We start from the raw sequence: 23,532 nt of genomic DNA, 5'->3' as shown, positions 1-23,532 counted from the left end.
CAAGATTACTTGGTCTCTTGGACTTGGTTTAGCATAAGTACCTATGTAAACTTAAAGGAAAATCAACTTTTTATCATGATATTCAGAATTACTCTTTCTTGTGAATTCAAGGTTCTATTTTTCTCGTGGATTCAAGAGCCCTTTTCATCCACTAGAGCAATATCTAGTTATCGTGTGTATTCCATTGCATCAAGTCAAGGATTCTCCTAGCTCAATGTCATTCATTGGAGTAGGAAGAGCAAACCTTATTGACAAAGATCGTGGGGAATGATATAACAGGATTTGTGCCAAGGGATTTGCCCAAGGCCAACTTGATAGTCACAATGTTACTAGGAATTACGCTAATGGATTTGGCCGAAGCCAACCTATTAGCCAAACCATCTTGAAATGTTCTTATTATGAAATCAATAGTGAGGACAAATATGAAGATGAGTTATTTGAGGATTATGGCTAATATAAGTCGGCAAGGAGGCAAAGAAAATTTGGTGACATGTTCAATAGGCATAAACGCATGAATCATGACTTTTCAGATTATCAGGTAAACTAGAAATTTCCACATTTAATGCTTCTTTCTATGTCGAGGAATTTGTATATTGGTTTCACAAAGTTGACAAATTCTTAGTGTAAATTTTCTAAAGAAAAGCAAGCCAAATATATTGCACCCTGTGAAGCACATGTACGGGTACTAGTACGTCAATATGGTAAAATAAAAAAAAAGTAGGGTATGGGTACGGGTAAGGTAGGGTATGTTTGTAAAAAAATATTAATTTTTAATTTGGAGTAAAGTAAAAATTAGTTAAATGGTTTAGTTTGTTAAGATTCAACCTACAATTCCTATTTAATGACAAAAAGTAAAGATATAAACCAAAATTAAATGTCATTATATTAAGTAACTTACAAAATAAATAAAATAACAAATAAATAGAGTCTAACGAAACTAATTTCACCTATGTATTAGAAGAAAATATTGTTCCAACTAAGGAATGGTATGGCTTGGTTATATGCTAGGGACGTTTGAGGTATGGCAAAAATTAAGAAGCAAAAATTTGGTACATGTTTCTTACAAAAGGTGCGTATGCAAAAATACAAGTGTCCGGTACGGGTATGGCATGTTTGTCAAAGTCCCATGCTTCATAGGTTGCACCTAAGTTCCAAAGTTGTGTCTCTAAGGACAGAAGGCGGCTTTGCTATCCATCCTACTATACCACCGAAGGGCGGTAGGCAAAATTCCAAGGAGATAGTGCGGCTTTCTTTGTTCTCATGGTAGAGTGAGGGGTGCTATCCATTCACCAATAGAGCCAGCTTTTAGTGAAGATCCACTCATTTGCTGCATGAGAGGCGGCAAAAGACAACTTTGTTCATGAGTTAGCGGTCAAGTAGAAAAGGTTCTGTTTGCTTCTCTTCTTTCCGAAGCATAGCTTCCTTATTGAAATTGAAGGCGATTGTACAAACAATCTATTATGACGTGGTATAAGATGAAGTTGATGATCGCCAGATGCCTTCAACCAAATCATAGACAAATGTATCAACAATGTCATAGAACACTTGAGTTGAAACAATTGTTCCAAGGTAATTTTGATTCACTACTTTTCACTATTTTATAACTATTATGCAACTGTGGATACAAATTATTCAAGGAACAAGTCAACGGGTTTGTCGGGTATAGGTTGGTCGTGTTCCACAAGCCAACAAACTTGTTATGATCAACCAAGCATTAAAAAAAAAAAAAAAAGGATTTTGAGATAATTTTGAAAAGACCCAAACAAAGATTCAATAGAAGTAGAAGACTGATTTGAATGCAACAACAGTGAGAAAATTGAAATTGATGAAGGAAAGGTCACCGAATTTACTGTGGCAAAGAGGTTTGCGGAAGACTATGAAGAGGTAAAGCAAGGGAAAAATGATCTAGTTGAGTTCATGATCGATTCTTTAAGTGTGACAACCCCATCACGTATTATGCCTTTAATCTTTTAATTTTGTATGTGTTTATGTGCTTAGGGTGAATTTGAATGCTAATTATATGTTTGATGCGATTTTTGGATTCATGTTGGTTAACCGTAGGAATGTTTGTTGAGATTTCTGTTATTATCTGAAATTGAAGACTTAATGGCGTCAGAAACTAAAATTGGTTAGTTTATTGTGAATGACATAATTTTTAGAGCCTTATGGGAAATTTGATTAAAATTTGATTCAGAATAAATTAATTAGATTAAATCAATTAAATTAAGCTTTTGATCAATTACCTTAACCTCAATTAACTAGCTTAATCCTTGATTGGTGTATTAAGTTAATTAAGCTATATATATGTTAAGAATGAGATTAAGCTCATTGTTTTGAGCTCAAAATCTGCTGGAGGAGAGTTCTAGAGAGAGGGAGAGTTCATTTTAGAGAGAGAAGAGCTCAACTTGAAGAATTTTGCTTAAGGATTGAAGAATTGAGGAAGACAACTCAAGTTTTCCTAGAATTGGTATCATTGAAGGCCTTAGGTAAAAGTTTGAACAATAATTCAAGAGTTTAAGTCATCAAAGATGTGAATTCAAGAAGATATATGATTACATACAAGTAATAAGCTTAAAGATGATGAATTGGAAGTTTAGACATACATGCATGCATGATTTTGTTAAGATTCTTCATATTTGATCATGAATTTATTATCCATGTTGAGTTTTGAAACTATCTCATACATGCATCATTGATTTCTATGGTTTCGAAGGTTGAATTTTATGAATATATGAATTAAAGAGCATGTGTTTGAAAAGCAAGAAAAGGAGTTGAGGTTCATACATGCATGAAGAAACAAGGTTTAATTTTGGTAAATTCATGAAGTTTTCAGCATAAGATTTGTAAATCATCAAGTGTTTATGTTTAATTACATGTTTTCAAGTATATGGACAAGTCTCGCATGAATCCATAATCTAAACATGTGTTTTGAAGTTCAACCTCTGTTATGGAAATTCTAGAATTCTGCCTCACCGCTCGACCAAACAATCTGTCGCTCGAGCGCACATTTCATGCATCCAGTATTTTTGCAGACATTTGTAGTTGGCTCGAGCGACCAAGTCACCGCTCGAGCGACCGCCTTTTATTTTGCACCTTGGCTCGACCAAGTCCTTGCTCTCTCCTTTTTCGTTTCTTCTGTATTTATGGCTATTTCGTTTCTTCTGTATTTAGGAATCGATAAGATTCGCGTTTCTCTCGCATCAAACTCGCGATTCTTTTACAAATCTAAGTCAGAAGAGCAAAATCACGCTTTTGAGGAAGAATCGTGAGCAAGTTGAACTATTCCTACTACTAAGATCTGATATATCACAAGATTTTAAGAGTTTCAGTATTTTTACTTTATTTTATTAAGAATCTTATAATTTGGTATGACTATCCTAGGATTATTAAGTTTCTTACTTGGTTTAGGAAGTCTCCTACTTTTATATAAAGCCATGTAATGCTTATAATTTAATAGAGCTAATATTTTAGAGAATTTTCATAGCTTTTGAAGCTTCTTATGGATTGTATGATGCAATCAAACTCTATGTGTGATGCCTAAGGAACTCTAGAAATGACTCCTAGATCTATCTTCTTCTGCTCCTTCTTTCCCTCTAGTATTTTTTGCACTTTTTAACAGCCCAAACACTGTTCACAGACACCGTTCACAGCCCCTAAAACAATTTCAAAATCCCATCTTTTCATGCTTAAACTCTTACCCATTTTTTACCCTAAACAAACCCTTCTTGTCCCCTATACTTTTATTGCAATTTCAGCCATAAAATCCAATTAAAATCAGCCCCAAAAGCCCAGATTTGCCGCTGCCCTAATTGTCCTACATCAGTTTGGTATCAGAACTTAAGTTTCCACCATGATGTTTTCACATTGTGGGAGATCCTATACAAATGGATTGACTTGGGAAGAGGGTAAAGCACTGCTTAGAGAAAAAATTTGTCTAAGGGATCTTCAAGATGATTTTCTTGATCAACTGTATACTCTTGAGCAAGGTAACATGTTTGTGATTGATTATGCAAGAAAATATAAGGAGTTATTTATCAAGCCTAGAGTTGTCGAATGCTAAGTCACCTAGATCGCGAATCGTTGTGGTACGCAGAACAGGAACGGGAATGGGAACGTAGTATTGCATGCCTTGCGGAACGTCATACCGTAGGGGTAGGCTTCTTCAGATCGCTTAGTCAAAACGAAATACATTTGTTCGGAATGTGGAACAATTTTTTGGATCATTTAGTAATATTTATAGAAATGTATGATTGTGTACATATAAGAATTTTTATATATAGTTTTAATCAAATGAGATTTTTTCTTCACAATGGAATTATAGAAATTAAACTACTTGAACTAATTTCCATACTTGCAAAAAGTCTATTCCAAAAAGTCTGTTCCAGTTCAAAAAGTCAAACCCTTTCATCTTTGACAATCGCAATTAGAGACAAAGAAGCACCAACCAGTTTCGTCAATCAGTCTATTGTCTTGATTTGGTGGTTGACGATGCAAAAGCAACAAATGATGACAGCAACGCATAGGGAAAGCAGCGATGATGAATCGGAAAATCCCACCATCATTAACCTATAAGTTTCATAGCAAGTATTGTTCTCTTCTTCGTTCTTTCGATTTTTCATTGGAACGCCCAAATCTGCAATCTAGTTTGCAAACAACCCGCGATTGGGATCATATGATCCAAATCGCAAATTGCCTCCTCCTTAGCAATTTCTGGTAACTTAAGCCAAAACTAAACTGATGACTCTTGCTCGTTTCAAAAGTGGATTGAGATTTGGAATTAAAATAGAGATGCTCATGCATATTGGAAGATCTCAAAGATGCTATTGAAACAGCTATACAATTTGAGTTTTTTGTAAAATTTAAGGAGAAATCTATAGTTTTGAAGCCTGCACATAATGGAAAGATTTTCCAACAACAGACGCCAACAAAAACTCCTAAACAAAAAGCTAAAGTGACACAAGATGTAGAAAAGCCACAAGAAAATGCACCAAAACCAAATATTGTTTTTAGGGATGAAAACTGTACACGATTGAAGTTGCAAGCCAATGAATATGTTCGAAACCAGATTTTGAAGGATAACAAGGCACTTATTGATGATCCAAAAGCACCTCAAGAAGATCTAGTTATTACTCAAGTACAGGCTAGAGTCCAAAGTGAGGAATTGGATGCTATAGAAGCTGTAGGGACTGAAGAATTGACGCAACCAGCTGCTAGTTCTGAGCAAAATATGGCTTTACAGGCCACCAATTTGCTGCCTAAATTCTCTTTGACAGATCCTGATATTTTTCAAAGGGATGGCAATGTTGAATTGCATGATTAAACATTGGTTGAAAAGGAGGATGAGTTTGGAATCCAGAATTAATGTTGTGGGTGGAAGTATTCAACTTGACTACAAACAATGCCTTGTAAAGCCAAATGAGAACATAATGCACGGAATGAATTTTGAAGCCCTAGATTTGAATCCATTCAATGATGTTTCAATTCCTTCTATTGATTTGTCATTCCTGACATATTTAGTATCATGAAGAACAAGATCAATTTCTCAAAATATTTTTGTTCCTATCTCCAACAAAGAAAAGGCGGCGACAACTTAAAGATTTTAATATGAACCCATGGATGCAATTTCAAAGTTGTGGATTCTAATACTTCAACACTTCAAAACTCAAGGTCGAGTTTTTTCCAACCAAGGGAGAATGATACAGAGTATAAGAAACTCAAGAAAGACTAAATTCAAAGTAGTAGCGATATTTGAAACTTGGCATGATTTTAAAGAGAAACCAATAGTAACTAAGTATAATTATATTTCTAGTATTATTAGAGTCTTATTTTATTATTATTTTTATGTTTTTCTAGAATTTTTAAGGTCAAGGGTATTTTGGAAATTTTCATTATTGTTGTCATCGGCTGTAGGGGTCGCCCATGGTCATCTTGTGGGTCAAATAATTTAATTACTATTTGTTTTGTTTCTTATTTAGTCTTAGATTAGTTTTTTAAGTCAAAAGATATTATAGTAGTTTCTTTTTTTGGTTATAGTTGGTTTAGGAAGTCTCTTAGTTCTATATAAAGCTATATAACACATAATTTAATAGAGCTAATATTTTAGAGAATTTTCAGAGCTCTTGAAGCTTCTTATGGATTGTGTGATGCAATCAAACCTTAGGTGCGATGCCTAAGGAATTCTAGGAGTGATTCCTATATCTATCTTCTTCTCCTTCTTTCCCTCTTGTATTCTGTACTTGTTAACAGCCCAAACAATGTACACGGATACTGTTCACAGCCCCAAAATAGTGTCAAAATCCCTTCTTTACATGCTTAAACTCTTACCCTAACAAACCCTACTTGTCCCCTATACTTTTATTGCAATTTCAGTCATAAAATCCAATTAAAATCAGCCCCAAAAACCCAGATTTGTGGCTGCCCTAATCATCATGCATTAGTATGGTTTTTAGCTAAAAAGCCAAAAAGCCACTACAAGTTATCATATAACTCTCTCAACTTTCATATACGTCTTTTTGTGAAAAGCCAAAACCCAACTAAAATAGCCAATTCCCAAACAAGTAGGTTACTTGTTCTACAAGAAGTAAGCTCGTTGGTTGTTTCCTAATTTTTAGATTGCTTGAGTTAGGTTGTTTCCTAATTTTTAGATTGTTGGTCTTCAAGACTTGGTTTAGTATAAATACCTATGTAAGCCTAAGGGCAAATCAACCTTTTATCAATAATATTAAGAGTTTCTCTTCTTTGAGGATTCAAGATTCTATTTTTTCATGGTTCAAGATCCCCTTTCGTCTACTAAACGATATCTAGTTCCTGTGTATGTTCCGCTACGTCAATTTCGGTATGTTTCATACTGTTTCAGTGCATTTTGGTGGAAACATTGTAATTTTGGTATTCCATTAATGTTTCATTTTGGTTTCCAAGGAAAGGAAGACGTTTCAGCCATTTTGATGGAAGTGAAACAAACTTTTGTTCCTTGTTAACGAAACTAACATTTCACAAATTTCATGCTTACATCCACGTTTTAAACAAAAAATCTGCCTAGTACTGTGACAGTCACCAAAACAACACACAGAGGAGAAAGAATGTGTATATTAAGGAGATTACACATGACACTTTACGTGTTCACCCATGTTCTAGTCATTATGCTGAAAAAGCAAAGAAAAAGTAATAATCAAGCAAGTGCTAGCATTACACATGCACGTGAATGAACACCACAGCCACAGAAACGAGAGAAAGAGGGAGGAAAGAAGATCATCTAATATCATTTGTCTTACAAATTGCATGTTCGGTATCCATATTTTGAATCATTATGCTGAGATATTGAAGCAATGGTGCCTCAATTCTTGAATTTTTACTGATCTTTAGCACACGAACAAACTCTCCTAATACTTGATATTCCATGAAGCATCTGTGAAGTTTAGAAAAAGGAAGAGGGGAAAAAACTCAACTCTCAAAAAATCATGAAGGTACAGAAATATATGAATCCCAAATAACAAGTTGTAGAGTAAGAATGTGTACTCAAAAATCATCGGGTCGTGTCTATCACCATATGTGACTATTTCCACTAAGGATTGCAGTAAATCTACAACTAATTCCTGGAACGATAAAAACATGAATTATGAGATCAGAAAGAGGACAAAAAAGGGTACCTTGTTAAGCTTGATATGTCTGGGTTTATCGAGAACTGTTTTTTTTCTTTTTCTTTTTCTTGTCCTTTTTTTTTTTATATAGAGGAAAAGTTATAGTGGATAATATTTTATAACTCCAACTGCAGTACCTTGTTAAGTTTGTCCACTACTTTGATCACCCGCAATTCATTAATTATATATCTGTAACCAAATGTAGATAAAATGAGCTCTCAATTACAAACAATATTTAGAGAAAAACCAGAGAACAAACAGACCCTTCACAAATAAACTAATAAAAAAAACAATGACATTTCTGGTGAAATATCTAATTAATTAAAACTATTGTCAATGATGTTAGTTACACCATTTATGAAAGATCTATAAAGCATCGGTACTCCAAAAATATTGTCGCATGAGTATAGAGTAGTTACCTAGTACGAATAAGCATACCAGTACAGCTACAAGCATACTGGGTATGAGAAATACATATCTGGTACTTTTTGAATGTTGGGTACGGCTCAAGTATGGGATACGTACGGCTCTGGTACTTTTGTGGGTACATTGGGGCATAAATTTTTTATTTTTTTTTAAATGTAAGGGTACTACACCAACTATATTGTGCCTATTTTTAAAGGGTATATTTTTGCAATTATCAAAAAATTTAAAAATACTTCCTGTTCCTTGTTGGCTTCCCCTTCTCTCCAACTATCCCTCTCCATCTTCTATGTTTTTTACAACAACCCTCTCACTCGGTTGGAGTACCCATCTTCATCTTTGTTTTTCCTACCATCTCCATCCATTGTTAACTGTTTCTTTAATTGCTACTCCAATTATATTTTGCATTTGATTTTCTAGTTGTTATTATATCATGCATTATTTGCTACAAATAATAAAAATATATTTTTTATGGGCATACCCCATCCGTACTCATATCCTATCTTTTTTTAGGTTTTGCCATATCGGCGTACCTGTAATGTAACCAAACCCACATCCGTGCTTCCTAGTGAATGATTTTAGATGTACAGAAAAATGAAAAATAAAAAAGAGTGACTCTACATTGAAATTATGAAACCAAAAAGTAAAAGGCATGTAACAATTTTTAAACTTCTTTTTTTTATTTCCATTATCTAGATAAATGAATTGCAGTATCACCATGGCTACTTTCTTATTGCATTATTGTGACACCCCAAATAATGCCACGTACCATATCCTTGAATGTCTCAAGTCAGGTTAGTTATCTCACCATACAGAATACTTTAAGTAAAAGCATAGAAGTGAGTAGTTAAAAAGACTTGAGGAAGAGGGCCTAAGAAGAAGGGATTTAAGGATACTTGTGATTGATGAAAAACCTAAGACAATTTAGAAATAGAACCTTGGTGTGCGAATTGATAAGTAACATGGAGTTAGGAGATGAATTTTGATATGGATATTGAATGCTTAGATCACCTAAGAAACTTTAATTAAGGAGTTTAAAGACCTTAGATTAATGTGCTTCTTATTTTAATGTTATATTATTTTGTTAATCCGGATTAGTGTTATTTAAGTAAGATTAGTGAGTCTTAATCGTGATTAATTAAGTTAAGCAAGATTAAGTTAAACCTTGATTAATTAGAGGCTAACCTTGATTAATAATAACTAAGATTGATTAATTAAATTAATGAATTAAGGAATTTGGTGAAGCAAACAAGTAGGTGATGCATACACCTCCCTTTTTGTCTCAACTCAACTCTACTCTTGTCCTACCTTGCCTTATAAAGCCAAACAAGAAGAGAAAAATCTGCTAGAGAAAGAAGGAGAAGAGGAGAAAGAAGAAGAGAAAAGGAGAAGGCATGAAGAACCTTGTCAAAAATCACCCTTAATCATTCTAAGGTAAGATTTGAGCCCTAATTCTTACGGAAATTCTTCCTCCCATCTAAGATTAAAGAAAAGATAGGATTAATTTGGGTTATTATTGGAGATATGTTGGAGATATGAAGAAAAGGAATGGAAAGATAAAAATAGGTTGAAGAAAAAGCTAGGTGGTTTAGATTCATACCATTATGATCTTGTTTTGATGTTCTTGTTTTAAAAGAAGCTTTATCCTCTTGTGTTCATATGATTTTCAAGAGTTTGGCAAGTTTGATTCCATGTTTTCAAAGATATAAAGGAGGGCTTTGAATTGAAAGAAGAGTTCATGAAGTTCTTGACAAAACATATGTTTTAATCTTTATGCCTTGAAATAAAACATTTTTTGATGATGTTGCATTGAAAAGGATGATCTTTTCATGACAATTTCAAGAGTTTTATGCGCGTAAAATCATGCTTTGGAATCTTAAAAAGAAGGGGAAAAAGATGAGAAAAGAGTGAGGTTTTCGGACCAAAACAAGAAATTTCGAACAGCCACTTCCGCATGTGCGGCCCTGAGCCCCACACGTGCAGCTAGACCTTTCAGAAACCAATTTTTGGGACTGCAAAAACCGCACATGCAGCCCTGATCCCCGCACGTGTGGCATCCTTGTTTTAACCCAATTTCAAATAGGGATATCTCTCTCATCTGGACTCAGTTTTAAATGATTTTTGAGTCTAAATTTAAGTCCTGGAAGTCTAGTTTCCAATGGTGATACTTTCACATCCAAATTCTAAATATACAGAAAGATATGTTTAAATTAGTGAAGGCTTCTCCCTTTCATCCTAACCATTTCATGCTAATTCCTTTCCTAACTTATTTCTCTTTCATTTCTTCCTATTTCCTTAAACCTTAAACATCTAAACATGATATTTTTCAATGCAAAGCATATGACATTGTTGTGGAATACTTAGGGCCCTTCAACATACGTCTTTAGCACACTTCAATATTCATCAAGCCTTAATCACCTAGGATGCTTCTAGGCATCTATTTGATACATATTTGACACTTGACTTAGACTTGAATTAGGCTTAGAAAAATCTTGGATAATCTAAGTAAAGATTAAGAAACACTAAGCTAAGTTAAAACACTTGAAATGAATTTAGAAGCTTGCTAGTTTAAGTGTTTTCAATGCCTTGCTTATGCTTTGTGTAGGTCAAGCACTCGGAGGAGTAATCCCTTGTTCAAGGAGCCATTTGCTAGTAATTTAGTAACGCTATGTTTGATAAACTATGTTTCAAATGCAAGGCTTATTATGTTTATGAAAGCTATGTTATTGTTTGCTATGAATGAACATCCTATATTTTCGTATCATGTATAAAGATGACACCCTTGGAAGTCCTAGTTATTGGGGGACTTGTGCCAATAACGTCTTCATGGCTGAGTTCACCTTGCCACCCTCGTGGTGGGTTGTTTAACCGGTACCCAGGCTGGTTAAACACCTTGTTCCTTGGAGTGTTCATCATTATGTGCAAGTCAAGTTTTGTATCATCTTACTTAAGTTAAGCTATGTTCAAGCTATGTTTTGATGTTATGTTTATAAAGCTCATCGGTGTTCATTCATTTACCGCTTTACTTTATTATTATTCATTGGGCAATGACTCACCCCTCTCCCCTATATGTTTGTAGGTACAAAAGAAGCATCATAAAGAAGTTAGTTCCTTGAAATATGTGCATATATGGTAGAGAGAAGAGGGTTGTAATTAGTCTTGTAGGTGTTGTATCCTTTATAAATATGTATGTAATCAAGAACGATGTATGTTTCATTACAAATAGCTAAGCACCGCTCTAAATGGATGTTCAATTGGATTTAATAGACTCTAACTAAAGTGACTAATGGCTTCCAAAATTTAAAACAACATTTTCCCCAATTATTATAAGAGTCCAACTTGCTTTTTGTTTAATTAGGTCTTTGGTAGTCAAGGACTACTAGCTGATCACTACACTATCCTGTTTGGGGCGGGTTGAGATCGTGACAGAGTGGTATCAGAGCACAGCCTTATTTTCACACACTTAGTCCTTTAGGCCCTATATGGGCCGGATATAATATGAGGTGGGTCCCACATGTTTTCTTGTCTCCCTATATCCCGTGTTTGGTTGCTCTGGATATAGGAAGTCTGGATAATATATGATACAAAAAGGGGGATATGCAATACCACCGCTCCCCCCCAACATAGTATTGTATATCCCCCAACATTGGATATAGGGAATCTTTTATCCAAATGTAAAAAATAATCACCCTCCTCTTATCACATCCTATATCCTATCTTAACCAAACATAGTAACCTCACAGTATATATTATCCATTTCATATCCTACAATATATTATATCCCATTTTTATCCTTAGGTATTACATATCCTCCTCAAACTCTTATATCTAATGTGGACAATCAAACGGGGCCTCAGAGCAATAGGTTTCCTTAGAATGAAACTTTAGGAATGCATTCATGCTATGTATGTGTTTGTATCTAGGTGTATTTAGGCATGTGTATAGCTATAGCGTAGAGGTATAAAAGTTTGGAAGCATCATTGGATCTTGATCTTACAAGAAAATCATAAGATTTGATTGGAGTTTGTTGATTGTGAAATATAATGAGTGTCAGGTGTATAGAATATTTGTTGTTCAATGGATAACCTATAACTTGAGGTATTGAACCCTAGAGTCCCATGCCCTTGCTGAATGACCTTGAAAATTTGATTGGAATCACATTCGGCGCCAACATAGCTTCAAATCAGAAATTCTGGGTAAATTTCATGGGAATGAATAGGTTGTCCTACCAATGTGTTCTAGGTATATGTATATAGTGCAACCTTCTAACTGTGTAAACTATATGTGCTATGTGTTACATGCTAGACTAGACATTATTTGATATATGTGTATATTACCTTAAGCATCATTAATCCCCTTTCTTGTGTTCTTAGAAAATACGGTGGGAAGCAAGGATGTAAAAGGAGTTGAATTTTTGTCAAAACAAGTAGGGAAGGTAGAAGAAGTGCTTAAGGATGTAATGAAAGTTATGCAACAATATTGTAACAAACCCCAAGGTCAAAAACAAAAGCCAAGTATTAGGTTAAGGAAAGTACCAATTGAAGTTTTTCCCTCTTTCTAATTTTTAGTTTTTATTTTCCCTTCCTTTTCTTTCTTTTCACCTTCCTTCTTGCTCCTAGTCTCCTCCTTCCTTTCAATGCCACAAAACTTTTCCCTCTCATCTTTCTTTTGTTCTCTCTCACTTCTTCCAATAACCCAAGGCCACCACTGCTATAACCACGGCCTTCCATGGAAGCCTCCCACATTCATTCTCTCTCCCTCTACACACACACGTGTGTGTGTTTGTGTGTATGCATGGCATAGAATATAAACAAAATAGATAATGGAATTTGTGTGACATTTTGACTTAGAATTTTCAATGCTTAATTTGGAGAACTTCACCTTAATCTATATATACATGTGTGTATTGGTCTCTTTACATGAATATATTTATATTTACTCCTTGCTTTGGAAGGTATCCTTGTGCTAGTCGATCCTTTCATCTTTTGTCACATTCTTCACCCTTGCTTTGGAAGGTATCCTTTTGCTAGTATATTGGTCTCATTCCAATTGAATGAGTATGTCTCTGCACCAGTGTGCCAATCAGAGATGAAGGCTCAAGAAATGGAGGTTTCTCCGAGCTTTAGAAAGAGTGTATGGAGGGCATGATGGGGGTTGTCAGTCTGCACCTATGGTTGTTTAGCTAAGGATGTAATTACATGTATTCAAGGAAGAATGAATTGAGATTGCTATGTTTGTGTTGAGCATGGAGATGTAGCACCTATTCCTCGCCTCAGATTCAATGCATGGTGTTACATTGAGCACACTCAGTTGCTATTTAAACTTGAGGGCAAGTTTCTTAGAGAGGGGAAGTAGGATGTAGTAGAATAAATAGATTAGGTGTCTGTTAAATAGCTTGTTTGTTGTAGTCTATAAATAGGTGATGTAATAATACCCATTGTACTTAGTTTTGGAATAAAGAATATACATTGTGAATAGAGTTAGCTTGGTTTCTCTCTGTTAAAATTGATGTATTATTGATTGATGTATGTTATTATGTTTACAATGATTCCTATATATAGAAGAGAAGAATAGGTAGTAGGTGGAGTAGGTGAAGTGGAGTAGGTGAAGTGGGTGGAGTAGGTGTAGTGGAGTAGGTGAAGTGGGTAAAGTAGGTGATAGGTTTAACAGCCCCCCGCAAACTCAAGGGGGATAAGAACTAACCAACTTGAGTTTGGAGATAGTAACAAAATAAGAAAATACATAAAAATAAAAGAGGATAGGAGACACTGTATGGTCATGTCAGACCGTTGGTGAAGGCACTGTATGGTGGTGTCATAACGTTGTAGAGGACACTGTATGGTTGTGGCAGACCGTTGTAGTAGATAAAGTCTGGACATGTGACGAGGTCACACCGGACCGATGGAGAAGCTAACCGGAATCAAATGTCGGGACAGTTTATGGGGTCATGTCGGACCGTTGTAGATGCTAACCGGAATCAATGTCGGGACAGTTTATGGGGTCATGTCGGACCGTTGGAAAAGCTAACCGGAATCAAATGTCGGGACAGATTAGGGGGTCATGTCAGACCGTTGGAAAAGCTAACCGAAATCAAATGTCGGGACAGTTTTATGTGGTCATGCCGGATCGTTGAAAAAGCTAACCGGAATCAAATGTCGGGACAGTTTAGGGGGTCATGCCGGACCGTTGGAAAAGCTAACCGGAATCAATGTCGGGACAGTTTAGGGGGTCATGTCGGACCGTTGGAAAAGCTAACCGGAATCAATGTCGGGACAGTTTTATGTGGTCATGCCGGACCGTTGTAAAAGTCGCACCCTCAAAAAGTGTGCCCAATCTTTCAAAAGGCGTGCCATCAAAAGGCGTGCCCAATCCATAAAAAGGCGTGCCATCAAAAGGCGCGCTCATGTTGTCGTTGAGCGCCGAGCGGCGCATGATGCGCGTGTCTGCCTTAGCTATTTAACCAAGACGGAGGCTGAGGCTGAGGCTGAGACAAAAACCGACTAAAAAACCTCTGAAAAACTCTTCGTTTTCTGAGAGAGATACTCTGTAACACTCTGTTGCCCAGAAAATGGCTTCGTCTTCCCGTGGTCTGCTCACTCTCTTTCCAGACCTTAACGAGACCACAAGAGAGATAACTGGTGCGGTTGCCCTGGAACCTCAACTAAGCGCCTCTGGTTTTGCTCCGTTGAACTTTCCGATGCGGTCTGTGGAGCAAAGAATGGCAGTGCAATCGGATGTTGAGGCCAATCGGATGTTGAGGTCACAAACTTGTCGCAACGGCTTCAGAGTAGGACAAATAAGGTGCAGCAGTTAAACGCCCAACTGGCTCTGCTCCAGCGCATGTATAAGGATGCGCGAGCAGAGATAAGTGTGCTAAAGGCGGAAAATAAGTAGCTGAAGCGGAAGGCCACCGTGATGTTCCGATTTGGAGGTCCACCATATGCTGCAGTGGAAGAGTAAGGGGGTGTGAATGTGCTTAGTGGCGTGGGAAACACAGAGGCAGCACTGTCAAGGGCCGCCCAGGACGGAGGCAAGAAGAAAAGACCGGCGGAAGAGGCGAAGAAGTGAGGTCGGTGGGTGGCCATCTGCAGAAAAGAAAACAAATCTTTTGGTATTGTGTTTTGGTTTGTTGTTTTTTTTTTTTTTTTTTTGTTGTGTGTAAAATTGTGATCGGGGTTGATCCCTGAGATGAATAAAATATGGTTTGGTGTGCAAAGCTATATGGTATGAATGAAATTTGAAAAAGATTAAAAATAATGTGAAAGAAAAATAAATAAAGAAATAATAAGAATATATTTGAAATCAAAATGAAAGATGGGGGAAATAAGGAAAGTGGTTAGGAGAAAATAAATAAAAATAATGGATTTTGAAATCAAACGGAGGAGAGAGAGGGGACAAGCCCATGTGAGGGAAAGAGGGGTTTAAAGAAAGTGAGGGAGTGGGTTGATTAAAAAAAGGATTGTGAGTTTGAAAGTGGAAAGATGAGAGAGAGAGAGTGGGGTACATGATGAAGAGAGAGGGATGTCGTGCATGTGTGTGTATGTGGCAGTGTGAATGGTGTGTAGCTTTATGTGTGGTGTAGTCTGTCTGTGCCGTGTGTGAGTGTATCTGGGTTGTGTGTTGAGTGTGTGCCCATGTGCATAGGTCTGCCGAGAGGGAGAGATTAAATGCATGTCATGTGTGCCGTGTGTTTCTCTCTGAAAAACCAAACATGCTGCCTTGTTTGTTTTCATGCACCACCGAGAAGAGAGAGCCCAGGTGTAGAGAGAGAGAGGAACTTGAATCCCCACCTAAGATAATCAGTACGGTTGTACTTGGTGAATCCCCACTTCCTGCTGACAATGATCTTTTGACGACCAGGGAACTTGAACTTTGCACGACGCAGAGCTTCCTGGGCATGATGACTGTTTCCATCTTTGCAGCGGACAAACAGGACGACCTGACCATGTGGCCACACGTGCACATGTTCCTTGAGGCTTACCAAAAGCTTCTCGCATACCAGTCTGGAGCCTATCAGCTCCGGCACAGGAAAGCATCTTATTAATACGCAGAACATGGAATGGGTGTACCCTCACTCTCAAGTGAAATGCATCCTTTCCAGCAAACTTGGTCTTGTATTTGTTGCACGCAATACGTGCAGCTTCCAGTGCCTCACTGGAGACATTCTCCTTCTCCCAGCTGACCAAATGCACACAAAAGGGAAACTCATCGACTCGAAGGAGTTGGGCGTGAAGGTGGTGGACTTAAAGAAATTTCAAGGTATGTGTAGAAAATTCTAGCGGACTAGGTTGAGGTCCGGCGGGCGGCCAAGGCGAGGTTGCCGCCCGCTGGTGAAGCGAAAAATACTAAGTGCTTAACCTTGCTCTGATACCATGTTAAAATTGATGTATTATTGATTGATGTATGTTGTTATGTTTACAATGATTCCTATATATAGAAGAGAAGAATAGGTAGTAGGTGGAGTAGGTGAAGTGGGTGGAGTAGGTGTAGTGGAGTAGGTGAAGTGGGTGAAGTAGGTGATAGGTTTAACAGCCCCCCGCAAACTCAGGGGGGATAGGAACTAACCAACTTGAATTTGGAGAGAGTAACAAAACAAGAAAATACATAAAAATAAAAGAGGATAGGAGACACTGTATGGTCGTGTCAGACCGTTGGTGAAGGCACTGTATGGTGGTGTCATAACGTTGTAGAGGACACTGTATGGTTGTGGCAGACCGTTGTAGCAGATAAAGTCTGGACAGGTGACGAGGTCACACCGGACCGATGGAGAAGCTAACCGGAATCAAATGTCGGGACAGTTTATGGGGTCATGTCGGACCGTTGTAGATGCTAACCGGAATCAATGTCGGGACAGTTTATGGGGTCATGTCGGACCGTTTGAAAAGCTAACCGGAATCAAATGTCGGGACAGTTTAGGGGGTCATGTCGGATCGTTGGAAAAGCTAACCGAAATCAAATGTCGGGACAGTTTTATGTGGTCATGCCGGACCGTTGAAAAAGCTAACCGGAATCAAATGTCGGGACAGTTTAGGGAGTCATGCCGGACCGTTGGAAAAGCTAACCGGAATCAATGTCGGGACAGTTTAGGGGGTCATGTCAGCGGACGACACGACGCTCTGTCAATCACGTGCATCGCCGCGTGTCCGGCGCCTCTTTTGATGGTTCGACGCTTTCTGTCGGGCACGACTTTTGATGACGTGAGCGCGCCTTTTGAGCGCGCGACTTTTGAGGGCTCGATATATATATATCCATGTATATATATTTGGGCAGCCTATATACACCATAATCCAGTGTATTTTCCAACAGTCCGACATGAAAACAACAAACCAAAACACAACACCAAAAGATTTGTTTTCTTTTCTGCAGACGGCCACCCACCGACCTCACTTCTTCGCCTCTTCCGCCGGTCTTTTCTTCTTGCCTCCGTCCTGGGCGGCTCTTGACAGTGTTGCCTCTGTGTTTCCCACGCCACTAAGCACATTCACACCCCCCTACTCCTCCACTGCAGCATATGGTGGACCTCCAAATCGGAACATCACGGTGGCCTTCCGCTTCAGCTCCTTATTTTCCGCCTTTAGCACACTTATCTCTGCTCGCGCATCCTTATACATGCGCTGGAGCAGAGCCAGTTGGGCGTTTAACTGCTGCACCTCATTTGTCCTACTCTGAAGCCGTTGCGACAAGTTTGTGACCGCCGTCATGGTCTCCACACATGACTTCAATGTATACTGATTGGCCTCAACATCCGATTGCACTGCCATTCTTTGCTCCACAGACCGCATCGGAAAGTTCAACGGAGCAAAACCAGAGGCGCTTGGTTGAGGTTCCAGGGCAACTGCACCAGTTATCTCTCTTGTGGCCTCGTTAAGGTCTGGAAAGAGAGTGAGCAGACCACGGGAAGACGAAGCCATTTTCTGGGCAACAAAGTGTTACAAAGTATCTCTCTCAGAAAACGAAGAGTTTTTCGGAGGTTTTTTAGTCGGTTTTTGTCTCAGCCTCAGCCTCAGCCTCCGTCTTGGTTAAATAGCCAAGGCAGACACGCGCATCATGCGCCGCTCGGCGCTCAACGACAACATGGGCGCGCCTTTTGATGGCACGCCTTTTTATGGATTGGGCACGCCTTTTGATGGCACGCCTTTTGAAAGATTGGGCACACCTTTTGAGGGTGCGACTTTTACAACGGTCCGGCATGACCACATAAAACTGTCCCGACATTGATTCCGGTTAGGCTTTCCAACGGTCCGACATAACCCCCTAAACTGTCCCGACATTGATTCCGGTTAGCTTTTCCAACGGTCCGGCATGACCCCCTAAACTGTCCCGACATTTGATTCCGGTTAGCTTTTTCAACGGTCCGGCATGACCACATAAAACTGTCCCGACATTTGATTTCGGTTAGCTTTTCCAACGGTCTGACATGACCCCCTAAACTGTCCCGACATTTGATTCCGGTTAGCTTTTCCAACGGTCCGACATGACCCCATAAACTGTCCCGACATTGATTCCGGTTAGCATCTACAACGGTCCGACATGACCCTATAAACTGTCCCGATATTTGATTCCGGTTAGCTTCTCCATCGGTCCGGTGTGACCTCGTCACCTATCCAGACTTTATCTGCTACAACGGTCTGCCACAACCATACAGTGTCCTCTACAACGTTATGACACCACCATACAGTGCCTTCACCAACGGTCTGACACGACCATACAGTGTCTCCTATCCTCTTTTATTTTTATGTATTTTCTTGTTTTGTTACTCTCTCCAAACTCAAGTTGGTTAGTTCCTATCCCCCTTGAGTTTGCGGGGGGCTGTTAAAACCTATCACCTACTTCACCCACTTCACTTACTCCACTACACCTACTCCACCCACTTCACCTACTCCACTTCACCTACTCCACCTACTACCTATTCTTCTCTTCTATATATAGGAATCATTGTAAACATAACAACATACATCAATCAATAATACATCAATTTTAACATTTTTTTTTTTTTGGTTAAAATGGATGTATTATTGATTGATGTATGTTGTTATGTTTACAATGATTCCTATATATAGAAGAGAAGAATAGGTAGTAGGTGGAGTAGGTGAAGTGGAGTAGGTGAAGTGGGTGGAGTAGGTGAAGTGGGTGAAGTAGGTGATAGGACTCTCTCTAGCCCTTGGGGGTTTTACCCCTAATTGGGGCATTTGTCTTCTCTCTCTCAATTTGATCCTTGATTTGCATATGGATTGCTTCAGGGTAATTGCCCTATTGGTCGTTATTATGTTTAAGATTTATTTATTTAAGTTAATCAATATGAGTTAATTAAATAAATTGGACCTAAGGCCCTATTGGCAAGTATTGAAGCCCTGTTGGCAATTATTGTAGTTGCTTTATTATTTAAATTAATTGACATGAGTTAATTGAATAAAATGTAATTGAGGCCCTGTTAACAGTCTTCTCTTATTTTGTTTGATTATTTATTTAACTAGTGGGGTTAATTAAATATATCGGACGTAAAGGATTAAGTAATTAAACAAGGATATTTGGCATGGCATGATGTTATGTATACATCTAGTATCACTATACTCGCATGTCTTTTAAAGGAATGCTATGAGATTATTTGGTGAGTGTGTGGTTTGACCCTACCAAACAGTTGCAAGTGGGTGTCCTCAGGCTTGAGGATCAGACATATTGTTTTGTCACATTATTGTTGTAACATGGTGACAAGCCATAATGCTCCTATTTTTTTTATGTTTGACTCTGGGCCTTTATTTGTTTTATTTGGCTGAGCACCTTTCTTTTAGTAAAGGGCAACACCCTCGTTATTATTGTAATCTCGTAGGGCATTTTGTTTGTAAAGAACATGTCATATTGAATGCAATACACGGAGAGTGAGTTTATGGTTTCCATCCGTAGTATTATTATTTTCTTGTGTGGACTTTCAATATAAGTAAAGAAAATTGTTAACTAAAAGGATTTTTGATAATTAAATGAATGAGAATGAAGTTTCTTTCAAAAGTCTCACACTTAGGTTAATCAGTTTCCGCCTAATTAAATCTTTGAAAATCGGGGTGTGACAATCCACAAACTCCCAAAAGTGTAGAACCAAGAACTTGAAAATGGCACAACAACACTAGGTTTCATAAATATATTTTCTCTCAATAATAATTCATTCAAAGGTACTTGATCCATTGCACAATCCCTTTTTTTTTCTTTTTTTTGGGTGAATACCATTGCACAATCTCATCTACATAAGAAAACAACTTTCCATAACCAAAAAAGGAAATTAGAAAAAAGAGAAACGAAAATAAATAAAAAGGGAAACTAAATTCTATTAAATCCCCAAAAAATTCTAGTTTCCTATTCTCCTGGTCCACGTTTCTTGCTCCTCACTCACATGTGTCTTCAATCTCCTCTTTCCTTGGTTCCCATCACCTTATTCTGTCACTCTTTTACTTACTTTTTATGTTTACCTCAGAATATAACAGATGTTTGTCTTGGCCAAAGTGAACAATTGAGGGGATTAAGGTACTTCAGAAATAAAAATTTTAAATAGTAATAATAGCACTTGGATGACTCACAAAAGGGAACCAGTTGAGTGCATATGATAAGTAGTGGAAGTAGACATAAGGAGAGACTAATAACTTTTATGGAAAGTCATAGCTAAAGGATTCACAAATACAAATGACGTAGATAATAACAGTAACATAAGATGCATTTCATAGGCTACGAAGAATAACATTACCGCTTTATTAAGCAAACCAACAATGGAAATCGTGTAAAACTAAATATTTTAATTAGTGGCCCACATTATATCATATGGCACATGTCTTACGGGTTTATTGGGATAATCTAACTGTAGTCCATGTCTAATTGGTTAGAGCAGTGGTTTTCCTAAAACTCCTACTTTAATGGACGAGTGTATGAAGAAACATCTCTAAACATAAAAGGACATTCATATTGTCCATCTAGCTCAGTCAGATAACGCATCTATTAAGTTTGAATTTAACATATTCTAAACTAGCGTTAAAAAAGAAACATTTTCCAATCAAGATTAAGGTTGTCTTTGATAACTGCTTGAATCTCTCAAAAAATTTCCACAATAGTGGCCAAGGACATTGATTTTGTTTAATCAATGCAACAATACTAGTGACACTAACATTCTTACTAGCAATCTTATTAACACACTCACAAGCCTTGGTAAGGCCCAAGGCTTGAATTGAATGATAATCTTGGATTGAATGCAGTTGTTAATCATATAATGCCATGAAAGTTTTTACAAATGGAGCATTCCTTGAGAACAATTCTTAATTTGACAGGGCACTCCTTTCTAGGTCTTGGGAACCCCATTTGCAAAGTGGATCGATAAAATTAATGGCAAATTTCACATTACCCTTTTATGGTTTGTCCAATGTGTAGATTACCACCGTATCATTTGGCAAAAAGCACATAACCCCAATGTGATTTGTGGACTAAAGTGCACCGTCAGCCATTATGTCCAATTTAACAAGTTAACAGCAAGTGTGAAACACAAGCCAAGACATAAGGGGATTATGTGCTCATTTCCTAATATCAAGGGGTCAATTGCACATGGAGTAAAGCACATTGCCTTCCAATAAAATAAAATGATGGAAAATGTCTGTGGTTTGCAAAATAAGGTTACTAATATACAAATGTGCTTTAGTCTTCCACTTAAGCCGTCAATGGGCCTTGCAATGCATTTAAGTCCACAAACCACAATTAGAGTTATGGGCTTATTTTCAAATGATAGTAGGGATAACCGGCATAAGAGCCAAACCACAAGGGTAAAATGAAATTTGCCCTAAGAATAATCCCCACTACTAGGATATTTCACAGCAAGACTTGAAATTGAAGTACAAGCATACCAGGTGTAAAATCAACCAATCCCACGTGAAGATCCAAAACTACAGAGCCCAAAACAACTCTGCAAGCGCACTCAAACTCAAAACTATATCAAGCACTTGTAATTTCCAAAAAGATCAACAATTTTTCATTCACTACATTACATTTGTACGTGCATATATCTGGCAAGATAAAAGAGCTACAAAAACAAGCGCATAAATTGAGAGAACTCACTTGAAATGCTGGAGAGAGAAGCGATCGATAGATCGCCAGAGTGCGCGCCACATAATGAATGAATTCAATGGAGGGATAGGCAGAGAGAAGAGAAGAAGACGTTGAATTTGGTTGAGAGATGTGAAACCCTAGTAGGATGGAGTGAAAGGGGGAGTTGAAGCAGTAATGTGCGAGAGAGAGAGAGAGAGAGAGAGTGGCTATGCTTAGAAAAGCCCGCGCGCAAGGGGACGTAAGTTTGGCTGTTTGGTGGTTATTGATTTGGTTGGAAAATTCGGCAACCAACTGTCAACGTTTCTAACGAGTCTACTACTCCACACATCTTTGAACCTCCGTTGGATTTATCTACATCTTGGGAAATTATAATGTACACAACGCGGCATATCATTTACCTTTTTAATTGTATTATTATTATTTTTAATTATGATAAAAAAATTAATTATAATATTATTTTAATTATAATTCATGAGATTTTTAATTATATCTCATATTCTATTTAGTTATGATTTTTTTTTTTCATTATGACCTAAAAATTATGAAATTATATTATTTACTTTTTTAGTTATAAAGCGCATATAATAAATATTTTTTGAGTTATGTGTACAATAGTGTTTCCCTTACATCGGGATAGTCTACCTAATTATATGTAAATTATAAATGTATTTCTTGGGTTTTACTTAAAATAAGGATTGTTTTTGATGATTTAAAAAATGGCGCTCGGTCTGTAAATTCAAATTTATATTTTGTTTAGTCAAAAATTCAGGCATTCAAATACTTTGTTCAAAAGGATAAGTTTAAGCAAAATGAAAAAAAAAAAAAAATTCTCTATGTATACCAAACCAAACCCTAACCACACAAATCGTGGATAAGTTTAGGCAAAATGGGGGGAAAAAAAAGAGGGATTTGGTCATAGCCCCCTCACTATTTAATTATCTTTCAAAAGGACAAGAATTATATAAGTACTTTCAAAACCCCCTGATAGTTAGTGTAATTCATTTTTTTCAATTCCAATGCACTAGGCATATGATTAGGCATTTTGGCTCAACTCATATTCACTAGCCACATGTAGCTAGCCTTCAACGCTAGGCAAAATGTATTCAATCATTAGGATCATTTCCCTCCATCTTTGTTGTTGACGTGGCATTCTATAAAATTAATAGTATTTGGATAAATACCTAAAATAAAGAGCATGGTTGGAGTAAAAACATAAAATAGTTGATAGGCAAAATAAAATATATACTTTATAGTAATATTTAGATAGGTAAAATGCCTACTACCGTTGGAGATGCTTACCTTCATATCTATCAGCTCTCCTATTAAGACATTTTCACTATATATTTCAGAGTAAAATTTTTCTCTATATGAAAGTAAAATTTTACTCTGTATAAAAGTA

The 23,532-nt window shown here is 37.3% G+C and overlaps 2 protein-coding genes across 8 annotated transcripts in view; both read right to left on the bottom strand.

Moving 5' to 3' along the window:
- The window catches only part of LOC114317039 (protein TRANSPARENT TESTA 9), a 64,988-nt gene extending 42,502 nt beyond the window's left edge, over nt 1-22,486 (bottom strand). For 4 of the 7 annotated variants that reach the window (XM_028263728.2, XM_028263731.2, XM_028263729.2 and 1 more), the window contains exons 1-4: nt 22,143-22,486; nt 7,775-7,826; nt 7,516-7,592; nt 7,272-7,405 (exon numbers count right to left, since the gene is read on the bottom strand). In XM_028263728.2, the coding sequence (XP_028119529.2) occupies nt 7,272-7,405; nt 7,516-7,592; nt 7,775-7,826; nt 22,143-22,195 (316 nt within the window). In that variant the 5' untranslated portion in view covers nt 22,196-22,486. Of the gene's footprint in view, nt 1-7,271; nt 7,406-7,515; nt 7,593-7,774; nt 7,827-21,931; nt 21,991-22,142 lie in introns of all 7 variants that reach the window. The other 3 variants (XM_028263730.2, XM_082892050.1, XM_082892051.1) reach the window with 3 other exon arrangements.
- LOC114317036 (large ribosomal subunit protein uL16) lies at nt 15,645-16,303 on the bottom strand (the record flags this gene model as incomplete). The annotated part of the gene is given in 2 exon segments (XM_082892052.1): nt 15,645-16,005; nt 16,007-16,303. Coding segments are annotated over 2 exon segments (513 nt in total), but the record flags the coding sequence as incomplete, so codon positions are not given.
- Nucleotides 22,487-23,532: the final 1,046 nt, after the last annotated feature.

The sequence above is a fragment of the Camellia sinensis genome, chromosome 10 (assembly GCF_055761805.1).
Source record: "Camellia sinensis isolate YWXY chromosome 10, ASM5576180v1, whole genome shotgun sequence".
Classification (NCBI taxonomy): Eukaryota; Viridiplantae; Streptophyta; class Magnoliopsida; order Ericales; family Theaceae; genus Camellia; species Camellia sinensis.
Note: the sequence above shows the minus strand (reverse complement) of the source record. Positions and strands in the feature narration are given on the sequence as shown.